The sequence below is a fragment of the Amblyomma americanum genome, chromosome 5, assembly GCF_052857255.1.
Source record: "Amblyomma americanum isolate KBUSLIRL-KWMA chromosome 5, ASM5285725v1, whole genome shotgun sequence".
NCBI lineage: Eukaryota > Metazoa > Arthropoda > Arachnida > Ixodida > Ixodidae > Amblyomma > Amblyomma americanum.
Window position 1 is genome coordinate 29,094,358 of NC_135501.1, and position 22,718 is coordinate 29,117,075.

A 22,718-nucleotide genomic window follows, 5' to 3' on the forward strand; every position below is an offset into this window, starting at 1 on the left:
TGTGTTCCCGAGCGCGTAGCCGAACGTCTTCTTTGTCCAGAACGAGCGCGGCGGTGTTGGCAAACCTCGCCCGAGTGAACAGCTTTGTTCTTTGTATTTTCGCCGGTGACAATATTCCTTCCCCGACGTAACAATATATATATATATATATATATATATATATATATATATATATATATATATATATATATATATATATATATATATATATATATATATATATATATATATAACATTAAATAACATCATAAGAATCATGGACCAATAGGACAGCATGAAACGTTTGTGTTTTACTCGTGTGTTCTTAACATGGATACGGCCAGTTAAAAAAAATTTAAACCGTACGCATGGCGTCTGAACGCGCTATACTGGCGGTCACAGGGAACACTCTCCAGTGAGTGTGCCATTAACAGGTATTAACTGAAAGCAAACATAACAGTTACCTGACAACATAATATGTCGGTGCTGCTTTTAATTCGACATACCGCACCTGTTCTTGCAGAGAATCCTTTTATCTCACATAGACTATCTTCAGCATGATGGCGAGTTTGACGTTACTCATATTTGATGCGGAACTAAAAATATTGTCTTCCTGAAATCAAATCAGGGAGGGTGGGGAGCGACACTTGGTGCATGTTTTTGCGCTGTGCTGCTGTAGCATGTTGAAGCGATTCTAAAGATTTGGAAGACGCTTAAGCTTCGTCTTTAATAGTGAGACGCGACAGCGTGTTGCAGCGTTGCCAAGGAGTGCACAGAACGCCATCGCCCGTTCGGAGCGATGCGTGGCCCGTTGGACATTTAAGGAAAGGACGCCTGTCTCACATATCTCGGTGACACATGAACCGGGTCGTAAGGAAAGGAAAATGAAATGAAAATTGGTTTTAAGGAAAGGAAGGGACGCCTAGAGGTCTCACAATTCTCGCTGGACACCCGTACTGCGCCGTAAGGGAAGGAAAATTCCTTCCCTTACGGCGCGGTACAGGTGTCCACCGAGATGCGCCATTTTTCGCTCACGGCCAACGCCGCCGACAACACCGGCTTTTCTGCGACACGAGCTCCTTAACGCTGTCGCGTTAAAACTTCACGTGAAATATGTACAGGCCGTTTGTAGCAGCAACTGCAACCATTTCTTGAGAATGCCACGCTATGTGGATAATTTCATACACGCAACAATAATTTCTCTTCCACTTGCCACCCGAACACACCTTATGCGCTTTTATTTATTAATTTATTTACCCTCAGAGCTAGAGACTTTACAGAGGGGAGTTGTTAAAATATACAACAATGAACGAGAAACGCAGCTAAACGTTATAAAAAAGTTTCTCGTAATCATACAATGTTAGCTAAGCAGTCTCCAATCAGTTCGCTATTATTGATACACAGTTTGAGCAGGAATGCGGCTCTATTCTCAAGATCAAAGTGGGATGTATGACTGAAAAAAAAAGCGTTACAACGACCCAACCAGCTTTGTGAATGTGGTCAATGCGATGGGAGCGATAAAGCGGTTCAAGAATCAGTTCAGTGTGCAGTATGGGTTGGTGGAAAAGTTTATGAAATAATGCTAAGCGATAGGTTTTATGGCGAGGCGCTAAAGACGATAGCTGAACGGTACTTTTACTTATTTATTTATTTATTTATTTATTTATTTATTTATTTGTTTATTAAATTTTATTTCCACAATACTGCAGACCCTCATTTGAGTCCAGGCAGGGAGGGCAGAAAAATACATTCACTCAACACGAAAACAGCTACATCGTAAAACACAGAACAATAAAATTGTGTAATGTAGTACATATATTTAAAATAGCTCACAGAGTGCCTTGTCAAAATCAACAGCCGATATCACATGTAGAGGCAGGGCGTTCCATTCGTCCATCGTTTGTGGAAAAAAGAAAATTTAAAACTGTTAGTATGCGCGAAGTATGGTGCTAAGGTGCGATCATGATGACGACGAGTTCTACGCGTTTCTGAAAACTGCACATAGGGGACTGGAGAAATGCCTAGTTTTCCATGGATTAGCTGGTGAAGGAAGGATAGGCGGGCTATCTTGCGTCTGACGTGGAGTGGTTTAATATAATTTGATGCCATTAACGCAGATGGGGAATCAGTTCTCTTGTATCTATTAAATATAAAACGTACTGCGCGTCTCTGTATTTTTTCTAATTCTGCTGTCTTTTTTAGCATGGGGACCCCAAACGATGGCGGCAAATTCAATTTTTGGTCTTATAAGCGTATTATAGGCTAATAGCTTGCAGCTGCTAGGTGCGCCCCTAAGTTTATGGCGAAGAAAACGAAGTTTACGTAAAGCTGAGGATTTAATGTGGTCTATATGGTCATTCTATTTTAGTTGCAAGTTTATTACAATACCAAGATACTTATACCTTGGAACTTCTTTAACCAGAACGCCATTAATGCAATAGTTGAAGGAAAACGAATTTTTCTTCCTTGTTATCCGCAAGAGCACAGTCTTCTGAGTATTTATTTCCATACCCCATTTTTCACTCAAGGAAACGACACTAAGCAGGGCATTATCTAAATGTTCCTGGTCAGAAACGGAAGATACCGGAGTATATATCATGCAATCATCGGCAAACACAGCAATCTTAACAGCTGGGTTAATACCGGAAACTAGATCATTTACATAAATTTTAAAAAGTAGAGGACCAAGCACACTTCCCTGAGGGACCCCAGAGGTTACAGGGAGCGGGGGAGAACAACTACCGCCAATCTCCACAAACTGCGTCCTGTGTTGTAGATAAGCTGCAATCCAAGCAATGAGCGGAGGTAGTACACCAATGAGCTTCAGTTTTAAAAGAAGTTTGTTATGTCGAACCTTGTCAAAGGCTTTGGCAAAATCTAAAAATAAAACATCAATTTGGCCTGACTTGTCTAAAGCTGCACTGAAATTATGAATGGCTATTATCAGTTGGGTAGTAGTAGAGAATCCTTTCCTAAAGCCGTGTTGAGCAAGGTTTAACGCACCATTACTGTTTAATATTGCAAGTATATGATTGGCAATAATATGTTCAATAAGCTTACAACAGGATGTCGTTAGAGAGATTGGGCGGTAGTTGTTTACACATAGTCGATCATCATTTTTATAAACACGAATAACCTTCCCTGTCAGCCAGTCAGGCGGCAAGGAGCAAGAAGATAAGGAAGCACGAAATATTTTGGACAAAAAACGAGACAATGATTCAGCATAGCGCCGCAAAAATGCATTAGGGATGCCGTCTGGGCCGGAAGAACACTTCGTATCTAATCGGAGTAGCATTTCAATGACACCCCCATCAGATAAAATGTCTAAAGGTTCAAAGGGATCACAAAGAAAACCGTCATTTCCATTTCCATCAGCTGAGAATACAGAGTGGAAATAATTATTAAAAGCTGTGGCAATGCCCATTCGGCACCTAACAACGCATCCATTCGCAACTATTTGATGGCTGTTCGATTGTAGCTCGAAAGTATGAAGCGAGTGTAATTAGTTTGAGCAAGTTCAAGGGAATGGATTAGGATGACATGAGCAGGATCCCGTACTGATGACGCGTAACCATGTTTCGGGCGTATAAGGGGCTTAAAGGTGCACTAAACAGGAATCTGAACTCGTATTTTTACCGCGGGAACTCTATCTAAACGTTCCAGGCATTATTAGAAGCTGCTAATTTTTGTCTTGTGTGGCTGATTTCTCTAATTAAATTGGATTAAACGTTCCGGCTGCCGCCTTTTTTTTTAACTCAACGCGGTAGGTAGGAGGAGTTAACCAACGCGTCAGCCAGTCGTGTGGCGGCTTGCCGCTCTGTTGTCGGTGGAGCGATACGGAAATCAAAGAGGTCATGTGTATTTTTATTTCCGTGGACCTAATTTGCGGCTATATTGTCTGTGACTAAAACTGTTTATTCACAGAAACTAAAAAACAAAACAAAAGCGAAAGCGAGCTGCCACTTAACTGGCTGAAAGGCACTCCACGCGTTGGTTGACTCCGCCTACCTACAGTGGTGAGTTCAAAAAAAGGCGGGAGCCGGGATGTTTAATCTGATTTAATTAGGGCAGTCGGCCGCACAGGATAATAATTTGAAGTTTCTAAGAATGCCTGGAATGTGTAGACAGAGTTCCTGCGGTAAAAAGACGAGTTAAAATTCCTCTTTAGTGCAGCTTTAAAGAGCAGCAAATTAAGGGAAGATGGAGCACTGGGAAAATTACGGCGAAGTTAACCAAGCATGGCCTTAGAATTATTAAAGATATTGTTAATATCACTAGTTCAGGATAAATTATTTGTATATATACTCTGAGGTACCTGTACGAGCAACGGAGGCCGAAATTTGTAGGAGATATGTCCACGATTCCGCATTTGTTAGTATTAAGTTCCATGAGCCAAGTATTACACCAGTTCACTATAACAGTTAATTCATTCTATGGAATAGCAACGTCGTTAGCGTTTCTTAGTTCTCGGAAAATAACACAGTCAGCAAAAAGGGAAATATTTCAAGACACTGTTGAGGGAAGGTCATTTATGCTGATAAAAGAATAACAGTGGCCCAAAAACTGATCCTTGTGGTTCATCAGAATGAACATGAGTTAAAGGGGAGTTAAAGGAAGTTAACGAATTCTGAGAAAAACATACATGTTCTAGCTGCTTGCAGCAAGTGCTGGTGAGAAAAATGGGTCGGTAGTTTGCTGGAATAGTTTTATTGCCGGATCTGTGTATTGGAAAAAAAACAAAATTGAAAATTGGTTTTCGGAGAAAGGAAATGGTGCAGTATCCGTCTCACATATCGGCGGACACCTGAACCGCGCCGTAAGGGAAGGGATAAAGGAGGGAGTGAAAGTATAAAAGAAGAAAGAGGTGCCGTAGTGGAGGGCTTCGAAATAATTTCTACCACCTGAAGATCCTTAACGTGCACTGACATCGCACGGCACACGGGCGCCTTAGCGTTTTGCCTCCGTCAAAACGCAGCGGCCGCGGTCGGGTTCGAACCATGGAACTCCGGATCAGTAACCGAGCGCCCTAACCACTGAGCCACCGCGGTGGGTGTATATTGGAACCACCTTCCCAATTTTCCAACCAGTAGGAAGGAAGGATGTATCCAGTGAATGCTGAAAAATTTTTGTTAGGTTCGCTGAACAATAAACACATGTATTTTAAGAAACCCGGCTGTTATTCCATCATAACCAATAGAAGAGTAATTTGGCAAGTTATCAACTCACTTAAAAATTCCTTGCTCGTCGACAATGAATCTGGGCATCTGAGTGAAGTTGTAATGACGTGTAAGAGGCGAAAAAAGGAAGGTCGCACAATGATTTGCGTGAATAGGGTTATGTGATGAATTTTGAAAAAGAATATGGCCATAAGTCGGCGGGTTAACGGCGCGCCAAAGTTTCCTAGCATTTGTTTTCGGCATGGAAAGAAGAGTGTTGGAAAGAAAATTTATTTTGGCCTCTTTTAATTCCGTAACCTAAGCTTCAGGGGCTCTTTTGTACGCGAGGTTTCGATGCGAAAATTTGCCAGTTAGTTTCCGCAGAGCGGCTTTGAAGACAATCAAGCAGAAAGTCAATAAAAGCAGAGAGTTTGTTATTTATGGCGGCAAAGTTAGCTCGCTTATAATCTCGCAATATCTTGACTTCTTGAGATGTATTTGATACATGGTAATTAATGAAAAATGAGAGCATGCAATGGTCGCTTATGCCAGGAAGATATGAAACAGAAGATGCGTAGTAAGAATGGCTGCTGAGTATTAGGTCATTAGTGCTCCAACTGTTAGACGTTATGCTAGTGGGCTGTGGAGTGAGAATGTAGAGCATAGGTTGAAACATTTGTTGGCCTCGGAAGTAAAGGATGTCTGGAGAGGTGGCTGTGAGCTCCATGTAATACTGGGAAAATTAAAATCACCGAGAAGAAATGAAGGTGAGGAGGGCAAAAGTGTACAAACTATACTTATTGCATCATGAAGACGTTAGAGAAAGTAGCTAGGAATGAAGGTGCAGGATAACAGAAGTACAGGGTTATTTCTTGATGCCCGAGAATAACTGAAGCCCATATCATTTTCAAATCACTGTTAATGTGGATGCACAGGGTCTTTAGATATAGCTAGTAGGACCCCTACTACACGGCGCAATGTTTTATTACAATGGTAAATTGTGCAAGCTGATGCATTATGAAAAATTTCTGAGTCAAGAACATTTGTGGAAATTCAAGTTTCTGTTAAAGCGATGACGTGAGCCGAACAGGTGCCAGTCAGAGATGAAAGATTGCCATGTTTAAGTGCGCTTCTTACGTCTTCTTCGTCTTACAGAAATGATCAAAGGCCTCTACGCGTCCCCCTTTCCTAGGGTGTAACAGGGTGTTGATCCACGTTGGTATCGGTGCGCTCGTCGCGTGACTCAACCTCGCGTATGTTTTTTGAGAGTTTGGGTTGTATACATAGCTTTTCTGAATTAAAATTAAATTTTTGTATTGTAGTTTAAAAAAGGAGAATCTGGTTGGCGTTTGCCGAACCCTACCAGATTTTTAGTGCAATGAGAGTAGAAACGGGGTACTCTTCAGTAACAGATATATTATTTTCCTTCAGCTCTTTCCGCGAAGAAAGAACTGTTTCTTTACCCTTGTAATTGAGAAGTTTCACGATGAGGGGGCGGGTATTAGTCGGCAAAAAGTGCCAAAACGGTCCGCATATTCAATGTCCGTGACTTGGTACCGTCTGTGACTTGGCAATGTCCCGAACGCCTTCAGAGTGAAATCACGTTTCGCTCTCCGATAAAATACCTGGAAGTAGTCATTTTATGACGCAGTTCTGATGAAGGACAGTGCCGTTCTAGAAGCACCGAAAATCATCATCAATTTAGTCGTTCTCAAAAAGGCTGCGAAGCTTTGTGCGTAGGTATTGAGCACATTGTGTACATTGTTGGCTTACTGCCAATATGAAAGTCCCAAAAAATAACCGTAAAAAATTCCGTGGAGATCCTAGATATCATACAGCGGCCTTCGTAACAATATTTCACATCCGAGATGATTGGGATGACCTTCGAGAAGAGGCTACGGTTGCTCGGGTACTGGAGTTGCGCAAATGATTTGGCATGCTGCTCATAAAGCGCTGCTTCCCTCATGTCTCACAACAGGATTGTGCCCTTGCTGCTACTGTAGAGAGGCATAGAACACTGTTATGGGTGGAATTCTGCTGCATTTATTACTTCCGTCAGCTCCTCCACGTTAGTCGGCTTATTGTCTAAAATAATTCAAATTTGATCTGTTAACTCCCGATGCTGGAAGTTGATGTGGATATGAGCTGTTGACTGAGATGGAGTTGATGTGACAGGCATGTGCAGTAGCAAAGATTCGCCGAGGTGTTGCCTACACCAGGACACTCTTTGGCGTGGGGCCCCGCTGAAAGATGGCAACCCGACCACCTTTACTGTCGCCAGCAGCTCACGCCTCAAAGCGCCAAAGTCGTCTCCTCATAATCTACGTTCCGTGCACAGCAGGGGCTACTGGGGACGCAGCAGCCGCGTCGCCGTCCGAGCGCCCCGCGGCGCTCCACCGGCGCGGAGGCTCGTCGGACGCTGCCGCGAGTGCCGTCGCCGACGAAACAGTGGTGTACTCGAGGAAGAGGCAGGCGCCGGCCTCCTGCCTCCGCTCGCCCTCCTCGTGCAGCGGCAGGCCCAGCCGGCGGGCACGGCTGTACTCGCGGCACGCCTCCAAGGTGAGCAGGAAGCGACGGTTCACGCGGGTCCCCTGGTGCACGAACGAGCTGCTCTGCTCCAGCGATGGCTGCTCGGCTGGGGCGTCCCCTGGAGCTACCGCCAGCAAAGAAGACGAGCGTCCGTGCACCCGTTGCCTCCATCTGCATGTGAAAAAAAAATGCGCATGTAACTACCGTCTACCTTTGATGATAAAAAGGAACAGACAGAAAGATGGAGACTGTTGTAACGAACGAACATAACGAACGAACCATCTCTTACTGGTCTTTTGGTGCCACCACACGCATCACAAATAACTGACGCTGGCTACTCCACGGGAAAAATACTCCGGGAAGTGTGCCCAGCTTTCTCTGTTGAGCTGCACCCGCTCCCGGTGGCTATACGTATTTTGTGATGCGATCGCTTCAACAGTTGCTCGTGATATATATTTTTTTAGAAGAACAAGGTAGGGAGCCCATCCCATTGCATGTGCTGTGGCATGTAGCAGTTAACCACTGTCTCTTGGACTTTTTTATATCTGGAACTGTCAAACATACCGTCCAGTTTTACAAATTATAATTCACAACGACATTCTAGACGTTATAAGCGCTGGTTTTTAATGCAGCCAGATGCTCTTTAATTATACTTTTCATTTTAATTAGTGGGCAGTGAGCAAGGGAGCAGCCGCAGAATGCAGACGCATGTATACTGGCCGGTATATTTCGTGCAGGACTTTGCTACATGCGGAGGTCCCTCCTAATGAGATGCAGCTTCACCGGAATTATCGTGTACCTGCCGCCGTGGTTTTCGTGCCCCTGTCTTGACCATCATCACACATAACAGTTCAGCGTTGCATTCGATCCATGCGAACTCATCGGAGCTTTTCCGCGCGCTTCACGGACGCGGCAGAGTGACATCGACATCGTTGGATGCATCGGGAAACGCCCCTCAGGCGTTTCCAGGCCTTACCAATCCAGGCCACACTTTGTCAGTGTCTGATCAGTTTGAAACCATTGTTGAAAATCAGAAAGTGCTGGAACTGAGCTGAAATCTATCAGGGAGTTGGACGGTCATATATCAGAATCAAACCGATGGCTGGCTTCTATTGAAAAAAAAAATAGAATCTTTCAATTGGTTTTTGGGGAAAGTAAATAGCGCAGGAATTAGATACTGCGCCATTTCCTTTCCATAAAAGCCAATTAGTTATATTGATTTTAATGGCGCAAATGCAACTGAGGCTATGATGCGCCAAACACGCGGTTAGAGATTTTGTTAAAGGTTACGCTTTTTATATCTAAAGTTTGTTTAAAACATTGCCTTCTCTGAGAAACTTAAAAATGCTTGAAAAATCAACCAGTGCTGGATCACCCAAAAGTAACATGGGGTGTAGGGGGATGTATTCATTGTAGAAGGTTGTGAAATATTGTTTCCTCAGTTGTTCCAGTTTTGCGCATACAATTAAAATGTGGTTTACCGTGAGTTCGTCGCCACACATTTCGCAGAGAGGTTTGTCTTTATTTGTCAGTAAGAAGTTGTGTGTAAGGTGTGTGTGTCCAATGCGTAGTCGACACAAAATAGCTTCTGTAAAACGTTCCTGATGTTTACATGATCTCCATTCTCCCAAAACGGGTTTTATAGAATGTAGTTGGTTGTCTGTCTGCTCGTCCCATGCAACCTGCCACTTATTGCTGAGTTTACTGTGCAGTAATTTAGAAAAATTCCTCTGTGATATGTTAACTTCTTTTATATGACAAGTTCGAGCTTGCGCTGCTCAAGCATCTGCTCTCTCATTACCTAAAATTCCAGCATGGCTAGGGACCCAGCAGAATATAATGTTATGTTTTTGCTTTGTGATTATAACTATGTTATGTATGATTTTTCCTATTATAGGTTCAGCAGCACTTGTAGAGCGCAGTGCTTTGAGCATACTCAGTGAATCGGTGTAAATTATGCTATTTTTTATGTTTTGTTTTACTATTTGTTCTTCGGCTACAAAGATGGCATAACACTCCGCAGTAAATACCGATGCATACTGTGGCAATCGTATCATTTTTTCGTTTTTTCCTTGAATTACTGCACTTCCGACATGACTTTCTGTTTTTGAGGCTTCAGTGTAAAATTCAATGTAGGTGTCATATTTTTTCTTGTAGTGCAAAGAACTCTTGTAGTATGTGCTCGTGTGGCATTTCCTCTTTGTTTACGTGTGTCAGTTTGAAGTCACACACCGAAGGGAGGTTGTACCATGGTGGCAGATATTCACGTCTTTGTGCAATATTCGGTAGGGCGTCCAGCACTGCTAACTCTTCACATTTATCTTCAAAGCGCATTATTAGTGGCCTGATAAAATGTGGTTTATTATTGAATAATCTAGATGGGCAGTCGGTAACAATGGGATAGCAGAGATGTTTAGCAAGAGAACTGGTTTTTAGGATGTACGTGCATGTAAGTGTGAATCTTCTATCCTCTAGTGTGAGCTCATTAGCTTCAACATAAAGACTATTTACCGGAGATGTTCTATATTCTCCAGTTGATAGGCGCAGACCAAGATTATGAACAGGGTCCAGTCGTTTCAAGTAGGGTGCTCTTGCTGAATCATATACTATGCACCCGTAGTCCAGTTTGGAGCGCACCAGAGAGCGATATATTTGCAATAGGCATGCTCTATCCGACCGTCACCGTTTTCGCGAGAGTACCTTTAATACATTGAGGGCTTGGCATGCTTTCTTTTTAAGGTTAATAATGTGTGGTAGAAATGTAAGTTTCTTGTCAAAAGTGATGCCTAAAAATTTATGTTTTTGTTTTATTGGCAGTGCGGTTTGATTCAAGCACAGGTTGGGATCGACCTGTAGGCCTCGTCGTAATGAGAACAGAACAGCTACCGTTTTTTCAGGAGAGAACTTGAATCCAGTTTTCTCTGCCCAATCAGCCAGTGTATTTAGTGTGATTTGTATTTGTCTCTCGCAGGACAGTATGCTTGAAGAAGTGCATGCTATCTGCAGGTCATCTACATAAACTGAATACATTACGGACTTGTTTATTATTTTGGCTAAAGAATTCATTTTTACTATGAAGAGTGTCGTACTTAAAATGCATCCCTGGGGTACGCCATTATCTTGGGTGAATGTCATTGACAGAGTTGCTCCTAGACGGACTCTGAATGTGCGGTTAGTCAGGAAGTTGTTGAAGCAGTTCAGCATCTTGCCGCGAATCCCTAGCTCTGCTAGGTCATGGAGGATGCCGAACTTCCACGTGGTATCATAGGCCTTCTCCAAATCGAAGAAGACCCCGATACAGTGCTGTTTGTGTATGAATGCATCCCGGATGGTGTTTTCTAGGCGGACAAGGTGATCAGTGGTCGAGCATGCTTTAATAATAATAATAATAATAATAATAATAATAATAATAATAATAATATTAATAATAATAATAATAATAATAATTGGTTTTTTGGGGGAAAGGAAATGGCGTAGTATCTGTCTCATATATCGTTGGACACCTGAACCGCGCCGTAAGGGAAGGGATAAAGGAGGGAGTGAAAGAAGACAGGAACAAAGAGGTGCCGTAGTGGAGGGCTCCGGAATAATTTCGACCACCTGGGGATCTTTAACGTGCACTGACATCGCACAGTACACGGGCGCCTTAGCGTTTTTCCTCCATAAAAACGCAGCCGCCGCGGTCGGGTTCGAACCCGGGAAATCCGGATCAGTAGTCGAGCGCCCTAACCATTGAGCCACCGCGGCGGGTCGAGCATGCTTTCTTAAATCCACATTGAGGTACATCTAAGAGTCGACAAGATTCAAGTGTGAAGGCCAGTCTAATGTTTATTATGCTTTCGAAAGATTTAGCAATGCAGCTGGTGAGGGCTATCGGTCTGTAATTGTTAGGACTTGTTGGTGGTTTTTCGGGTTTCAGAAAAGGTACTATTATTGCTTTCTTCCACTCCTCAGGTATATTCCCAGTTGTCCATATTTTGTTAAAGAATTTCAACAATGCCTGCACGGCAGCCTCAGAGATGGGCAAGCATAGTGTAATGCACATTATCTGGGCCTGGTGCTGTCTTTTTACCAAAAGATAATACCCTATTCAATTCCTGAAGTGGGATCGGTTGATTGTAGTCCTCGTGCATACCTGCTGCAAATGGAAGTTTTTGTTTTTCTGTTATTGCTTTGTACTTCTGGAAGGTGTTTGTGTAATTGGACGAACTGGAAAATTTAGAAAAATGCTCACCCAGTATGTTGGCCTGTTCTTCTAATGATGTTTGTGTCCCGGGTGTAGTCAATAGAGGCAGTGTGAAAGAGGTATAGTCACTACTGAATCTACGAACCTTTTCCTCCAATTTTTTGAGGTTATTGAGCTGTTTATTGAGGACACATTTCTCTTACGAGGATTTCTCGGCATTTCTTCGAATGAATCGCGCTCTGGCCTTGGCCCTCTTAAAGGCAGCGGAATACCGACGCAGAGAGCCCCAAACTTTATTTTGTTGTTTTTTTGCCAATGTGCATTCTTGTGTCCACCATACTTTGTTTTTTGTGTACAAGTGTTGTGTTGTGTTGGGTTTTATGGCGCATAAGCAACTAAGGCCATCATGCGGCAAGCTCGAGGTATAGGGGAAATCTCTGGATGATTTTACAGAATTGTGAAAATCGTCGGTGCTGCAGAGTGATTAAATAGTTAAAATTACCTCATGATGATGAAGGAAAAAGATACTAAAAATGGGTACTATTAAAAACTCCTAAAGGGGGTCGGGTCACCTCCGCGGCCATCCTTACGAGGGTAAGGGTCTCGAGGCTTCCAACCAATCAAATACAGACCTCACCCTTTTTCTCAGGAATGAGAAATGGCTGAGGTGTATCTGGCGAAGTACTGGGTCATGATTTAAATATTTTTAAAGAAAACCAGCTTCTGTTAAAAATCTAAAATCACAAGACGTGTCCACAATTGCGTTATCACTCAAGAGCAGTGCTGGATGAAAAGGGATGCATTGGTTATAAAACGGAGAAAAACACTTTTTCCTTAGCCTTTCCAGTTTAGAGCATGAAATTAAAATAAAATATGATTCACTGTAAGTACATCTCCGCATGTGCAAACTGGTATGTCTTCTTTCTTTAGCAGAAAGTTGTGTGTAAAGTGTGTGTGACCTATCCGTAGACGGCAGATAATGTCCTCTTTGAAACGTTTCTGGTGCACACATGACTTCCATTTACCTAGGACTGGTTTTATTAACCGTAGTTTGTTTTTTAGTTCGTTGTTCCAAGTGCACTGCCATTTTTTCTTTGCATTAATATGTATTAAGTTCTTGAAATCTCTGTAAGGCATGTTTATGTTTTTAATTTGCTTGTCACAAGCTTGAGCAGCGCACAAATCTGCTCTTCCATTGCCCTTTATGCCGACACGACTTGGTACCCAGCAGAGTCTTATGTTTTGTCCTTGAGCTATGGCTGTTGTAATGTTGTGTATGAGGTCGCCATGCAGCGGGGTTATTGCATTTCTAGAATGAAGGGCTGTGAGCACACTTAGCGAGTCTGTGTATATAATACTGTTGGGTAGGTTCTCGTTTAGTATTTTTTCTATGGCAACACAGATGGCGTAACATTCCGCCGTAAAGATGGAAGCGCACTGTGGAAGTCTTACTATTTTAATCCAATTTCCCTGTACAACTGCACTTCGAACGTATGGGTCTGTTTTTGAAGCGTGGGTATAAAATGCTGTGAAAAGAGTGCGCTTTTCCTCGAGTGTGAGGAATTCTTGTATTTTATGTTGTTGCGGAATTTGTTTCTTACGGAACTGTGTTAGAGTGAAATCACAGATTCCAGGGAAATTGTGCCATGGCGGCAGTAGACGTCGCCTTCGGGGAATGTTTGGCGATACGTCTAATAGGCTAAGGTTCCGGCGCATCTCTTCAAATCGCAAGAGGAGATGCCGAGTAGCTTGCGGCTTGCTGTTGAAGAGTGTTCTAGAAAGGCACTTTGTGGCGATAGGGTAACATAGATGTTTATGCAGTGAACGGATTTTTAGAATGTATGAGCATGTGAGTATGGCTCTTCTATCTGTAAGCGATGGTTCATTGGTCTCTACATGGAGGCTGTTTATGGATGATGTCCTAGATGCACCAGTGGAGAGTCGGAAACCTAAATTATGCACTGGATCTAGCCGTTGGGGTACGATGGTATCGCTGACCCATACACTATGCATCCGTAATCTAGGGAAGAGCGTACTACAGAGGGGTATATTTGTAAGAGACATGTCCTATCGGCTCCCCAGTGTTTTCTCGACAGCACTTTGAGTATGTTCAGGGATCGAGAAGCCTTCTTTTTCAGCGCATTTATGTGAGGCAGGAAGGTGAGCTTTCTGTCCAATGTTATACCTAGAAATTTATGTTCTTTTTTCACGGGTAAGTCTATTTCGTTCAGGTGTAGGGTGGGATCTATTTGCATGCCTCGTCTGAGTGAGAAAAGAATGGCTACCAATTTCTGTGGAGAAAAACGGAAGCCATTTTGGTCTGCCCATGTTGCCAGTTTATTTATTGTTAGCTGTATCTGTTGTTCACATGTTAACGTTGTGTTGTGTTGTGTTTTATGGCACATAGGCAACTAAGGCCATCATGCGCCAAGCACAAGGTACCGGAGAAGTCTTTTGCTGAATTTTATAGAAATATGAAAAACATCCTTGCCGTAGACGGCCTAAAATGTTAGGGCTATATAGTGAACAGGTAGGGAAGTTTTTTAGAAATAGCTACTACTAAAAGTTTTCAAGAGGGTTGGGTAACCTCAGCAGCTATCCTTGGCTGGGCAAGGATCTTGAGGCTCCCAATAAAACAAATAAAAACCTCAGCCTTTTTTTTCAGGGCTGAGAATGTGGCTGAGGTGTATTAAAATTTTGAACAGACCAGTGGGAAAAAGATTGTTTTCCGAGAAATACCGTTTCTCTTAAAAAGCTAAAAACGCAAGACGTGTCTAGGATTCCATTATCTCCTAACTGTAGTGCAGGATGGAAATGAATGTGTTCGTTATAAAATTTATGAAAGTACTTTTTTCTTTGTTTTTCCAGTTTCATGCTAGAAAATAGGATATGGTTAACCGTAAGCTCATCTCCGCATTTTTCGCAAAGAGGTCTGTCCTGTTTTGTTAGCAGGAAGTTGCGTGTAAGGTGCGTGTGGCCTATTCTAAGACGGCAGAAAATCACTTCCTTGACACGTTTCTGGTGCACACATGACTTCCATTCGCCTAAAACCGGCTTAATCAAATGTAATTTGTTATTGACTTCGTTGTTCCAAGACGACTGCCATTTTTCTCTTAATTTACGCTGTACTGAGTTCATGCAATCCCTAAAAGGGTGACTGCATACCATCGTACGTGAAGGTTGGGCACTTTCGTCATCCGGTTCGACCTTTTGTGCCTAAGCCACTTCAATGCAGGAAGTGCATGAGGATCGGCCACGTGAGCGGCGTCTGCATCAACTCCATCGTGTGCCCGCGATGCTCCGAGTCACACAGCGGTGATGTTTGCCGCGCGACTACCTTGAAGTGCGCCAACTGCCACGGCCCTCATGACTCTTCCTCGAAAGACTGCCCCCGTCTAAAGACCGAGCGGGTGGTACTGAAGCAAATGGTGCGAGACCATTCTACGCACAAACAAGCCGCCGCAAATGTGCGACGACGTCGTTCGCGCCGCCGAAGGACGTCAAAGAAAGCAGTCACATTTGACAATAATGCCCCAAACCCAACTGCAGCTTGTCTGCCTCCACCAAAAACCGTACCAAATCAAGGGAGCCCGGCGCTTGGTGAGGCTGGACCTGCTGCCTCAGATTCAACTTGGCCACCACTGCCAAAGCCTTCTACGCCTACTGCGTAAGGGTGTTGGCGCACTCAGGACAGTGTGCAGCGCCTACGACTGATCCAGCCAACAGGCACGATCAAGGCCATGGCCCAGATATGCAAGTGATTGCAATGCTCACGACACTAATGAATGCCATGCGTGCTCTGCTTTCCAGCCTACACACGCCAGCAGCACATAGCGCACTTCAAGTGCTGGACGCGCTACATCCAGTTCTTGCGGCTCTACAGTAGACGGCATCATGGCTCCTTCGCACCTGTCTTTTCAAACGAAAGTCAAGCAAGCTTTCATTTTCCAATGGAATGCTCGTTGGCTCCAGTCCCGGATTTCCGATTTACGGCACTACGTCTATGAGAATCACTTCCCCATTCTTGTGATTTGTGTACCGAAGACCCCGGCAATTTTGCGAATATCCGGTTACGAGGCATTTTCATCACCCACGTGCAACAGATCCAGCAGTCATCGTCTACATTCGACGTGAACTTACATATGTGCAACATTCAGTTCCTCCGAACGAAGACATTCAGTACGTTTGCCTGACAGTGAAGAGCCGTGACCTGACGTTTACGCTACTGGCGGTGTACTTGGCGCCATCAAGCCGTTTCGACGCCAGAAGGTTGAGTGGTTTGATGGCAGCTACACCTGCTCCGTGGGTTATTATGGGTAACTTCAATGCTCATCACACCATTTGGGGAGGCGTTAGGATGGACGTTAGGGGAAGACAGCTTGTGTCCTTCGCCTCTGACCATGACCTCCAGTGCCTTAATGACGGAAGCCCGACCTATATTCGAGGGGTGACTTATGGCAGCTGCTTGGACTTGACTTTCGTTTCGAAGTGCCTTACCAACAACGCATGGTAATTTTCGGATGTAGAAACCCATGGCACCGACCATATCCCAACCTATCTGATTATTACCGGCCATTCCGCATTTTCCCCAGCCACGTGTAGGCAGCGCATTGACTGGACAGTTTTTATATTACTTATGGAGGCTGCTTGCTCAGAGGACTTCTCTACCGGTCTTGAACAAAAAATTAAGGAGGCCATGGAACACGCCACCTGCCCCTTTAACCCTGTCGCTAACTACACCGATTTTGACTTCGAATTGCAGCGACTGCGATCACAACGGCGCAGGGAAGAGCGCAGATACCGACGCACAAAGTCGAGCCTAGACCTAAGAGATGCTAGGCGCATACAGAAGAAGATTCAGCGCAGAATTCAGGCACTGCAAACACAACAGTGGAGGACATTTTGCCAAACACTTCATCCACGGAAGCCTTTGTCACGCGTTTGGAGTGTAATTCGGGGTCTTCGCACGTACCCTTAACAGCGCTACCCGTTCAAATCCGTAGCGCTCCATCAAAGGTGCAGTGTGGTTGAGGTAGCTGAAGATTTCTGCCCAAGAATAACAGGCCCTCCGAATCAAGGCGCAATTCTGCACTGCAACAATGTTCCACCCTCACGGGATTCTCGGATGGATGCACTATTCTCCATGGAAGAACTTGATGCTGCGCTGGCTTGTTGTAGAAGGTCATCATCACCAAGGCCCGATGGTGTGACGTACTCCGCACTTGCCAACCTTGGCAAAGAAGCTCAACCGGCTCTTTTGGACACTTATAACAAGTCATGGACTGCTGGCATAGTTCCTCATGATTGGAAGACCAGTCGTCTGGTTCCACTTCTTAAGCCGGGGAAATCACCGCTCGACCTTTCATCATACCGCCCAATTGCACTCGCCAGCTGCGTCGGCAAAGTCATGGAAAGAATGCTGCTCACACGCGTGGAATGGTACTTGGAGCGATATCAGATTTATCCAGCCTTCATGTCTGGGTTCCGACGGGGCCGCTTTTCTATCAACAACGTGGTTGACCTTGTAACGTTGGTGCACCACAGCAAAAGTTTGAAAAGATTGACCGTGGCATTGTTTTTGGATATCAAGGGCGCGTACGACAACGTAACGCATCAGGCCATTTTGGACGCAATGGAAGCTGCTGAGATCAGAGGCCGCACGTTCAGCTGAATACGCAGCTATTTATCAGAGAGGTCGTTTTTTGTCCTCACTGCAGACGGACCAACGTCCTTACACCGAAATTCGCGCGGAGTCCCTCAGGGTGGAGTGCTGAGCCCAGTTCTCTTCAACCTTGCTCTCATCGGCCTGGTCGACGTATTGCCACAATCTGCTCAGATCTCGGTATATGCAGACGACATCTGATTTGGGCGTCAGGGGTGACCCGTCCTCAAGTTCGTGCAAGACTTCAAAAGGTGACATCGATATTGACATCTTATCTTCGCTTGCAGGGCCTGAACATTTCGACCGAAAAGTGTTCACTTGTGGCGTTCACACGCAAAATAATGTCAGGCTACACCATTCGCATTAATGGTGAAGCCATTCCCTATGAGAGAAGCCACAGATTCCTTGCTGTTGTCATCGACAGGAACCTCTCGTGGAGTCCACATGTCTACGACATGAGAGACTAATTTCGATTGTCCACGTCCTCTCCTTCCTCGGGGGAAAGTCCTGGGGCGCATCAGTGCGCTCTATGCTGCAACTGTACCGTTCGCTATTTCTGGGCTACATGCGGTACAGTCTTACAATATTCAGTTCCATTAGAAAGACAAATATCAAGACTCTTCAAAGTGTGCAAGCGCAAGCTCTCCGTATCTGCCTTGGACTGCCTAAATGTGCATCAACAGCAGCAACGATTCTTGTTGCCCGGGAACATCCTGTTACTACATACATTGCTGTTGACACCATGAGAACACATATCCGGCACCTCACACGGGTTCCCTGTCATCACCTCGCAACACTCAAAATAATTAGGCCGCGTACTGCATTCGCCAAAGTCATTGAAGCTCATCGCGCATATCTTCCATCGGAGTTCACCCCTGCGTCAAGACAGTGCTCACCCTTATGGAGTCTTCATGAACCTCGGGTTCACCTCTATATTCCTGGAATTACGAAGAAAGCTGGTGTATCACTACCCGCTCTCAAACAATTGACATTGAATCACCTGCATGCTCACCACAGTCACCACATACATGTTTACACAGATGGATCAGTTCACTCGAACGGTTCTGCGGGGTCGGTGGTGATACCGGCCAGATCCATCTTCATGAAAGTGAAGACGACCTATCCAACATCTTCAACTGGTGCGGAACTCGCAGCCTTACGGGCTGCGGTAGAGTTCATCAGTCAGGAACCTCCACATGACTGGACGGTTTTCACCGACTCTAAAGCAGCCCTTCAAGCCCTGCAAGCTGCGCTACTCCGCGGGTCGCAGGAACAACTTGTTGCTGAGATCCGTCTACTGTACAACGGCGCCGTTTCCAAAGGTCATGACATCATTTTTCAATGGCTGCCAGGACACTGTGGTATTAACGGTAATCACCAGGCCGATGCGGCTGCGCGTTCGGCTCACAACGACGAACTTCCAGTGAGGATCCCAATATCAAGACCTGACGCAGCGTGTGGGCTTCGCCCTTTGGCGCTGGAGGTCACCCTTTTAGCGTGGAACACGGGAGAGATTTGCAACCTCCGCCTCAAGGCACTGGACCCTGGACTGCGCCTTCGTCTTCCATGTAACTTAGCACGTCGCGACGCAACGCTGTTATGCCGTTTATGGATCGGCGTTGCTTTTACCAACCACTATGCTTTCCGGATGGGGATGGCCGACAGTCCTGCCTGTGAAAGCTGCGGTTGTGAGGAGATCATCGCTCATCTTCTCTGTGGGTGCCCTGCATTTGCGAGTGCAAGACATACATTGTGTTGTCCCCTGGACCGCCTCGATCCTCGCCCATTAACAGAGCAAAAGATCCTCGGTCCGTGGCCACAGCAGTCGACTGCCCTCAAGGCATACGAGGCACTCTTTGCCTACTTGAGAGCGACTGGATTGAGTGACAAATTGTGACAGCGTTGTGTGTGTGTGTGTGTGTGTGTGTGTGTGTGTGTGTGTGTGTGTGTGTGTGTGTGTGTGTGTGTGTGTGTGTGTGTGTGTGTGTGTGTGTGTGTGTGTGTGTGTGTGTGTGTGTGTGTGTGTGTGTGTGTGTGTGTGTGTGTGTGTGTGTGTGTGTGTGTGTGTGTGTGTGTGTGTGTGTGTGTGTGTGTGTGTGTGTGTGTGTGTGTGTGTGTGTGTGTGTGTGTGTGTGTGTGTGTGTGTGTGTGTGTGTGTGTGTGTGTGTGTGTGTGTGTGTGTGTGTGTGTGTGTGTGTGTGTGTGTGTGTGTGTGTGTGTGTGTGTGTGTGTGTGTGTGTGTGTGTGTGTGTGTGTGTGTGTGTGTGTGTGTGTGTGTGTGTGTGTGTGTGTGTGTGTGTGTGTGTGTGTGTGTGTGTGTGTGTGTGTGTGTGTGTGTGTGTGTGTGTGTGTGTGTGTGTGTGTGTGTGTGTGTGTGTGTGTGTGTGTGTGTGTGTGTGTGTGTGTGTGTGTGTGTGTGTGTGTGTGTGTGTGTGTGTGTGTGTGTGTGTGTGTGTGTGTGTGTGTGTGTTATGCGTTTTTCCCCTTCTCTCTTCCTCCTTTTAGCCCCCTATTCCCTCTTCCCCAGTGCAGGGTAGCCAACCGGAACCCCTTTCTGGTTAACATCCCTGTCTTTCCCTCCTCCTCTTTATCTATCTCTCTAAAAGGTATATCAACTTTTTTTTATTTCCTTGCCACGAACTTGTGCAGCGCACAAATCTGCTCTCTCATTGCCTTTTGTTCCGACATGACTCGAGACCCAGCAGAGTTTTATGTTTTGTCCTCGAGCTGTGGCTGTTGCTATGTTGTGTATGAATTCACGAAGTAGCGGGGAGATTGCATTTCTATGGTGGAGAGCTCTGAGTATACTTAAGGAGTCTATGTAAATTATACGGTTTGTGAGGTTTTCATTTACTATTTTTTCTGTGGCTACGCAGACTGCGCAACATTCTGCTGTGAAGATGGATGCACACTGTCGAAGTCGTACTGTGTCTTCCGAATTCCCTCGTACCACTGCGCTTCCTACGTGAACATTAGTTTTCGAACCATCAGTATAAAAATCTGTGAAGTCGTCGTATTTTTCTTCAAGTGCAAGAAATTCTTGTATGATATGTTGTTGTGGAGTCTGTTTTTTGTTGAACTCTGCAAGAGTAAAATCGCAGGCTGTAGGAAAATTGTAGCCCCGCCGCGGTGGCTCAGTGGTTAGGGCGCTCGACTACTGATCCGGAGTTCCCGGGTTCGAACCCGACCGCGGCGGCTGCGTTTTTATGGAGGAAAAACGCTAAGGCGCCCGTGTGCTGTGCGATGTCAGTGCACGTTAAAGATCCCCAGGTGGTCGAAATTATTCCGGAGCCCTCCACTACGGCACCTCCTTCTTCCTTTCTTCTTTCACTCCCTCCCTTATCCCTTCCCTTACGGCGCGGTTCAGGTGTCCAACGATATATGAGAGAGATACTGCGCCATTTCCTTTCCCCAAAAACCAATTATTAATTATTATTAGGAAAATTGTACCACGGAGGTAGCGGATCTCGCCTTTGTGCAACACCGGGTAATATGTCCAGTACGTCGAAATTCTGGCACATATCTTCAAATCGCCAGAGTATAGGCTTGGTGGCTTGTGGTTTGTTGTTGAATATTATTCTGGAAGGGCAACTCGTTACAAGTGGATAACAGATGTTTTTTGGTAGCGACCTTATTTTAAGGATATAGGAACAAGTCAAAGTGGTTCTTCTATCTTCAAGAGGAGGTTTATCAGTTTCTACATAAAGGATAACTATAGGAGATGTTCTGTACGCGCCACAAGAGAGGCGTAGGCCTGAGTTGTGTACTGAATCAAACTTTTTTTAGATATGACGGCCTTGCTGAACCGTACACAAGGTACCCATAATCTAGCAACGAACGTACCAAAGAGCGGTATATGCGCAGAAGACATGTTCTATCGGAACCCCAATGTTTCCTTGAAAGCACTTTATGTATGTTTAAAGATTGGGAGGCTTTCTTTTTTAGTGTGTTTATGTGGGGTAGAAATGTTAGTTTTAGTCGAATGTTATGCCTAAAAATTTACGTTCTTGTTTTATTGGTAGCATAGTTTCATTTAGATGTAGGGTGGGGTCGTTGTGCAAGCCCCTTTTGAGCAAGAAAAGAACTGCAAATGTTTTTTGTGGGGAGAACTTAAACCCGTTTTTGTCTGCCCATACCGCTAGTCTGTTTAGTGTAAGTTGTATGTCTCTCACAGGTTGATAAGTTGGATGATGTGCATGCAATCTGAAGGTCATCAACATATACGGAATACATGACGGACTTTGGAATTATTTTCGATATGAAATTCATTTTTACAACAAAGAGCGTGGTACTCAGAATACACCCCTGCGGTACTCCGTTTTCTTGAACGAATTCTTCGGAAAGTGTTGAACCCAGGCGTACATGAAATGAACGTTCCGACAGGAAATCTTTCAGGCAGTTCAGCACCCTTGTGCGGATACCTAGGTCTGCTAGGTCGCGGAGAATGCCAAACCTCCAGGTAGTGTCGTAAGCCTTTTCCATGTCAAAAAATACTGCTAGACAGTGTTGCCTGTGTATGAACGCTTCTCGTACAGTTTTCAAGGCGCACGAGATGGTCAGTTGTCGAGCATCCTTTTTTAAACCCGCATTGGTGGATGTCAAGAAGTTCACGGTTTTCGAGGGTAAACATTAACCTGACATTCAACACTTTCGAAAGATTTGGCGAGGAAACTTGTGAGTGCTATGGGTCTGTTGCTAGCAGCGGAAGTGGGTGGCTTTCCAGGCTTCAGTAATGGCACAATAACTGCTTTTTTCCAAGACTAGTATTTTTCCTAGTTTCCATATTTTGTTAAAAAATTTTAGAAGTGCTTCTACTGATGCTTCGGAAAGGTGTGCCAGCATCTCATAATGTATTTCATCAGGGCCGGGTGCTGTCTGTTTGCCAGCCGACAGTACTTTATGTATTTCCTCGAGTGTAATTAGGCTGTTATACGGCTCGTTCGAACCGCCACTTGTTGGAAGTCTTTGTTTTCCAACTATGTTTTTGTGCCTTAAAAATGACTCTGTATAATGTGCGGAACCAGAAATTGTAGAAAAATGTTTCGCTAGAACATCTGCCTGTTGTTTAATACTTATTTGTGTGCCTGGGCTTGTGAGAAAAGGGATTGTGAAGGGAGAGTAGCTGCCATTTATTTTGTGAACTTGCTCCCACATTTTCTTCGATGTTATTGAACTGTTTATAGATGTTACATATTTCTGCCATTAT

General features: G+C 44.7%; 1 protein-coding gene and 1 pseudogene across 1 annotated transcript in view; both read right to left on the minus strand.

Annotated features, from left to right (window-relative positions):
• Positions 1-6,836: 6,836 nt before the first annotated feature.
• LOC144133766 (serine/threonine-protein phosphatase 2A 55 kDa regulatory subunit B delta isoform pseudogene) lies at positions 6,837-7,417 on the minus strand (annotated as a pseudogene).
• Positions 7,413-22,718, minus strand: part of LOC144133767 (uncharacterized) — a 34,663-nt gene continuing 19,357 nt past the window's right edge. The window contains exon 2 of the mRNA XM_077666881.1: positions 7,413-7,835. Coding sequence (XP_077523007.1) covers positions 7,457-7,835 — 379 coding nt within the window. The 3' untranslated portion in view covers positions 7,413-7,456. The remainder of the gene's footprint in view (positions 7,836-22,718) is intronic.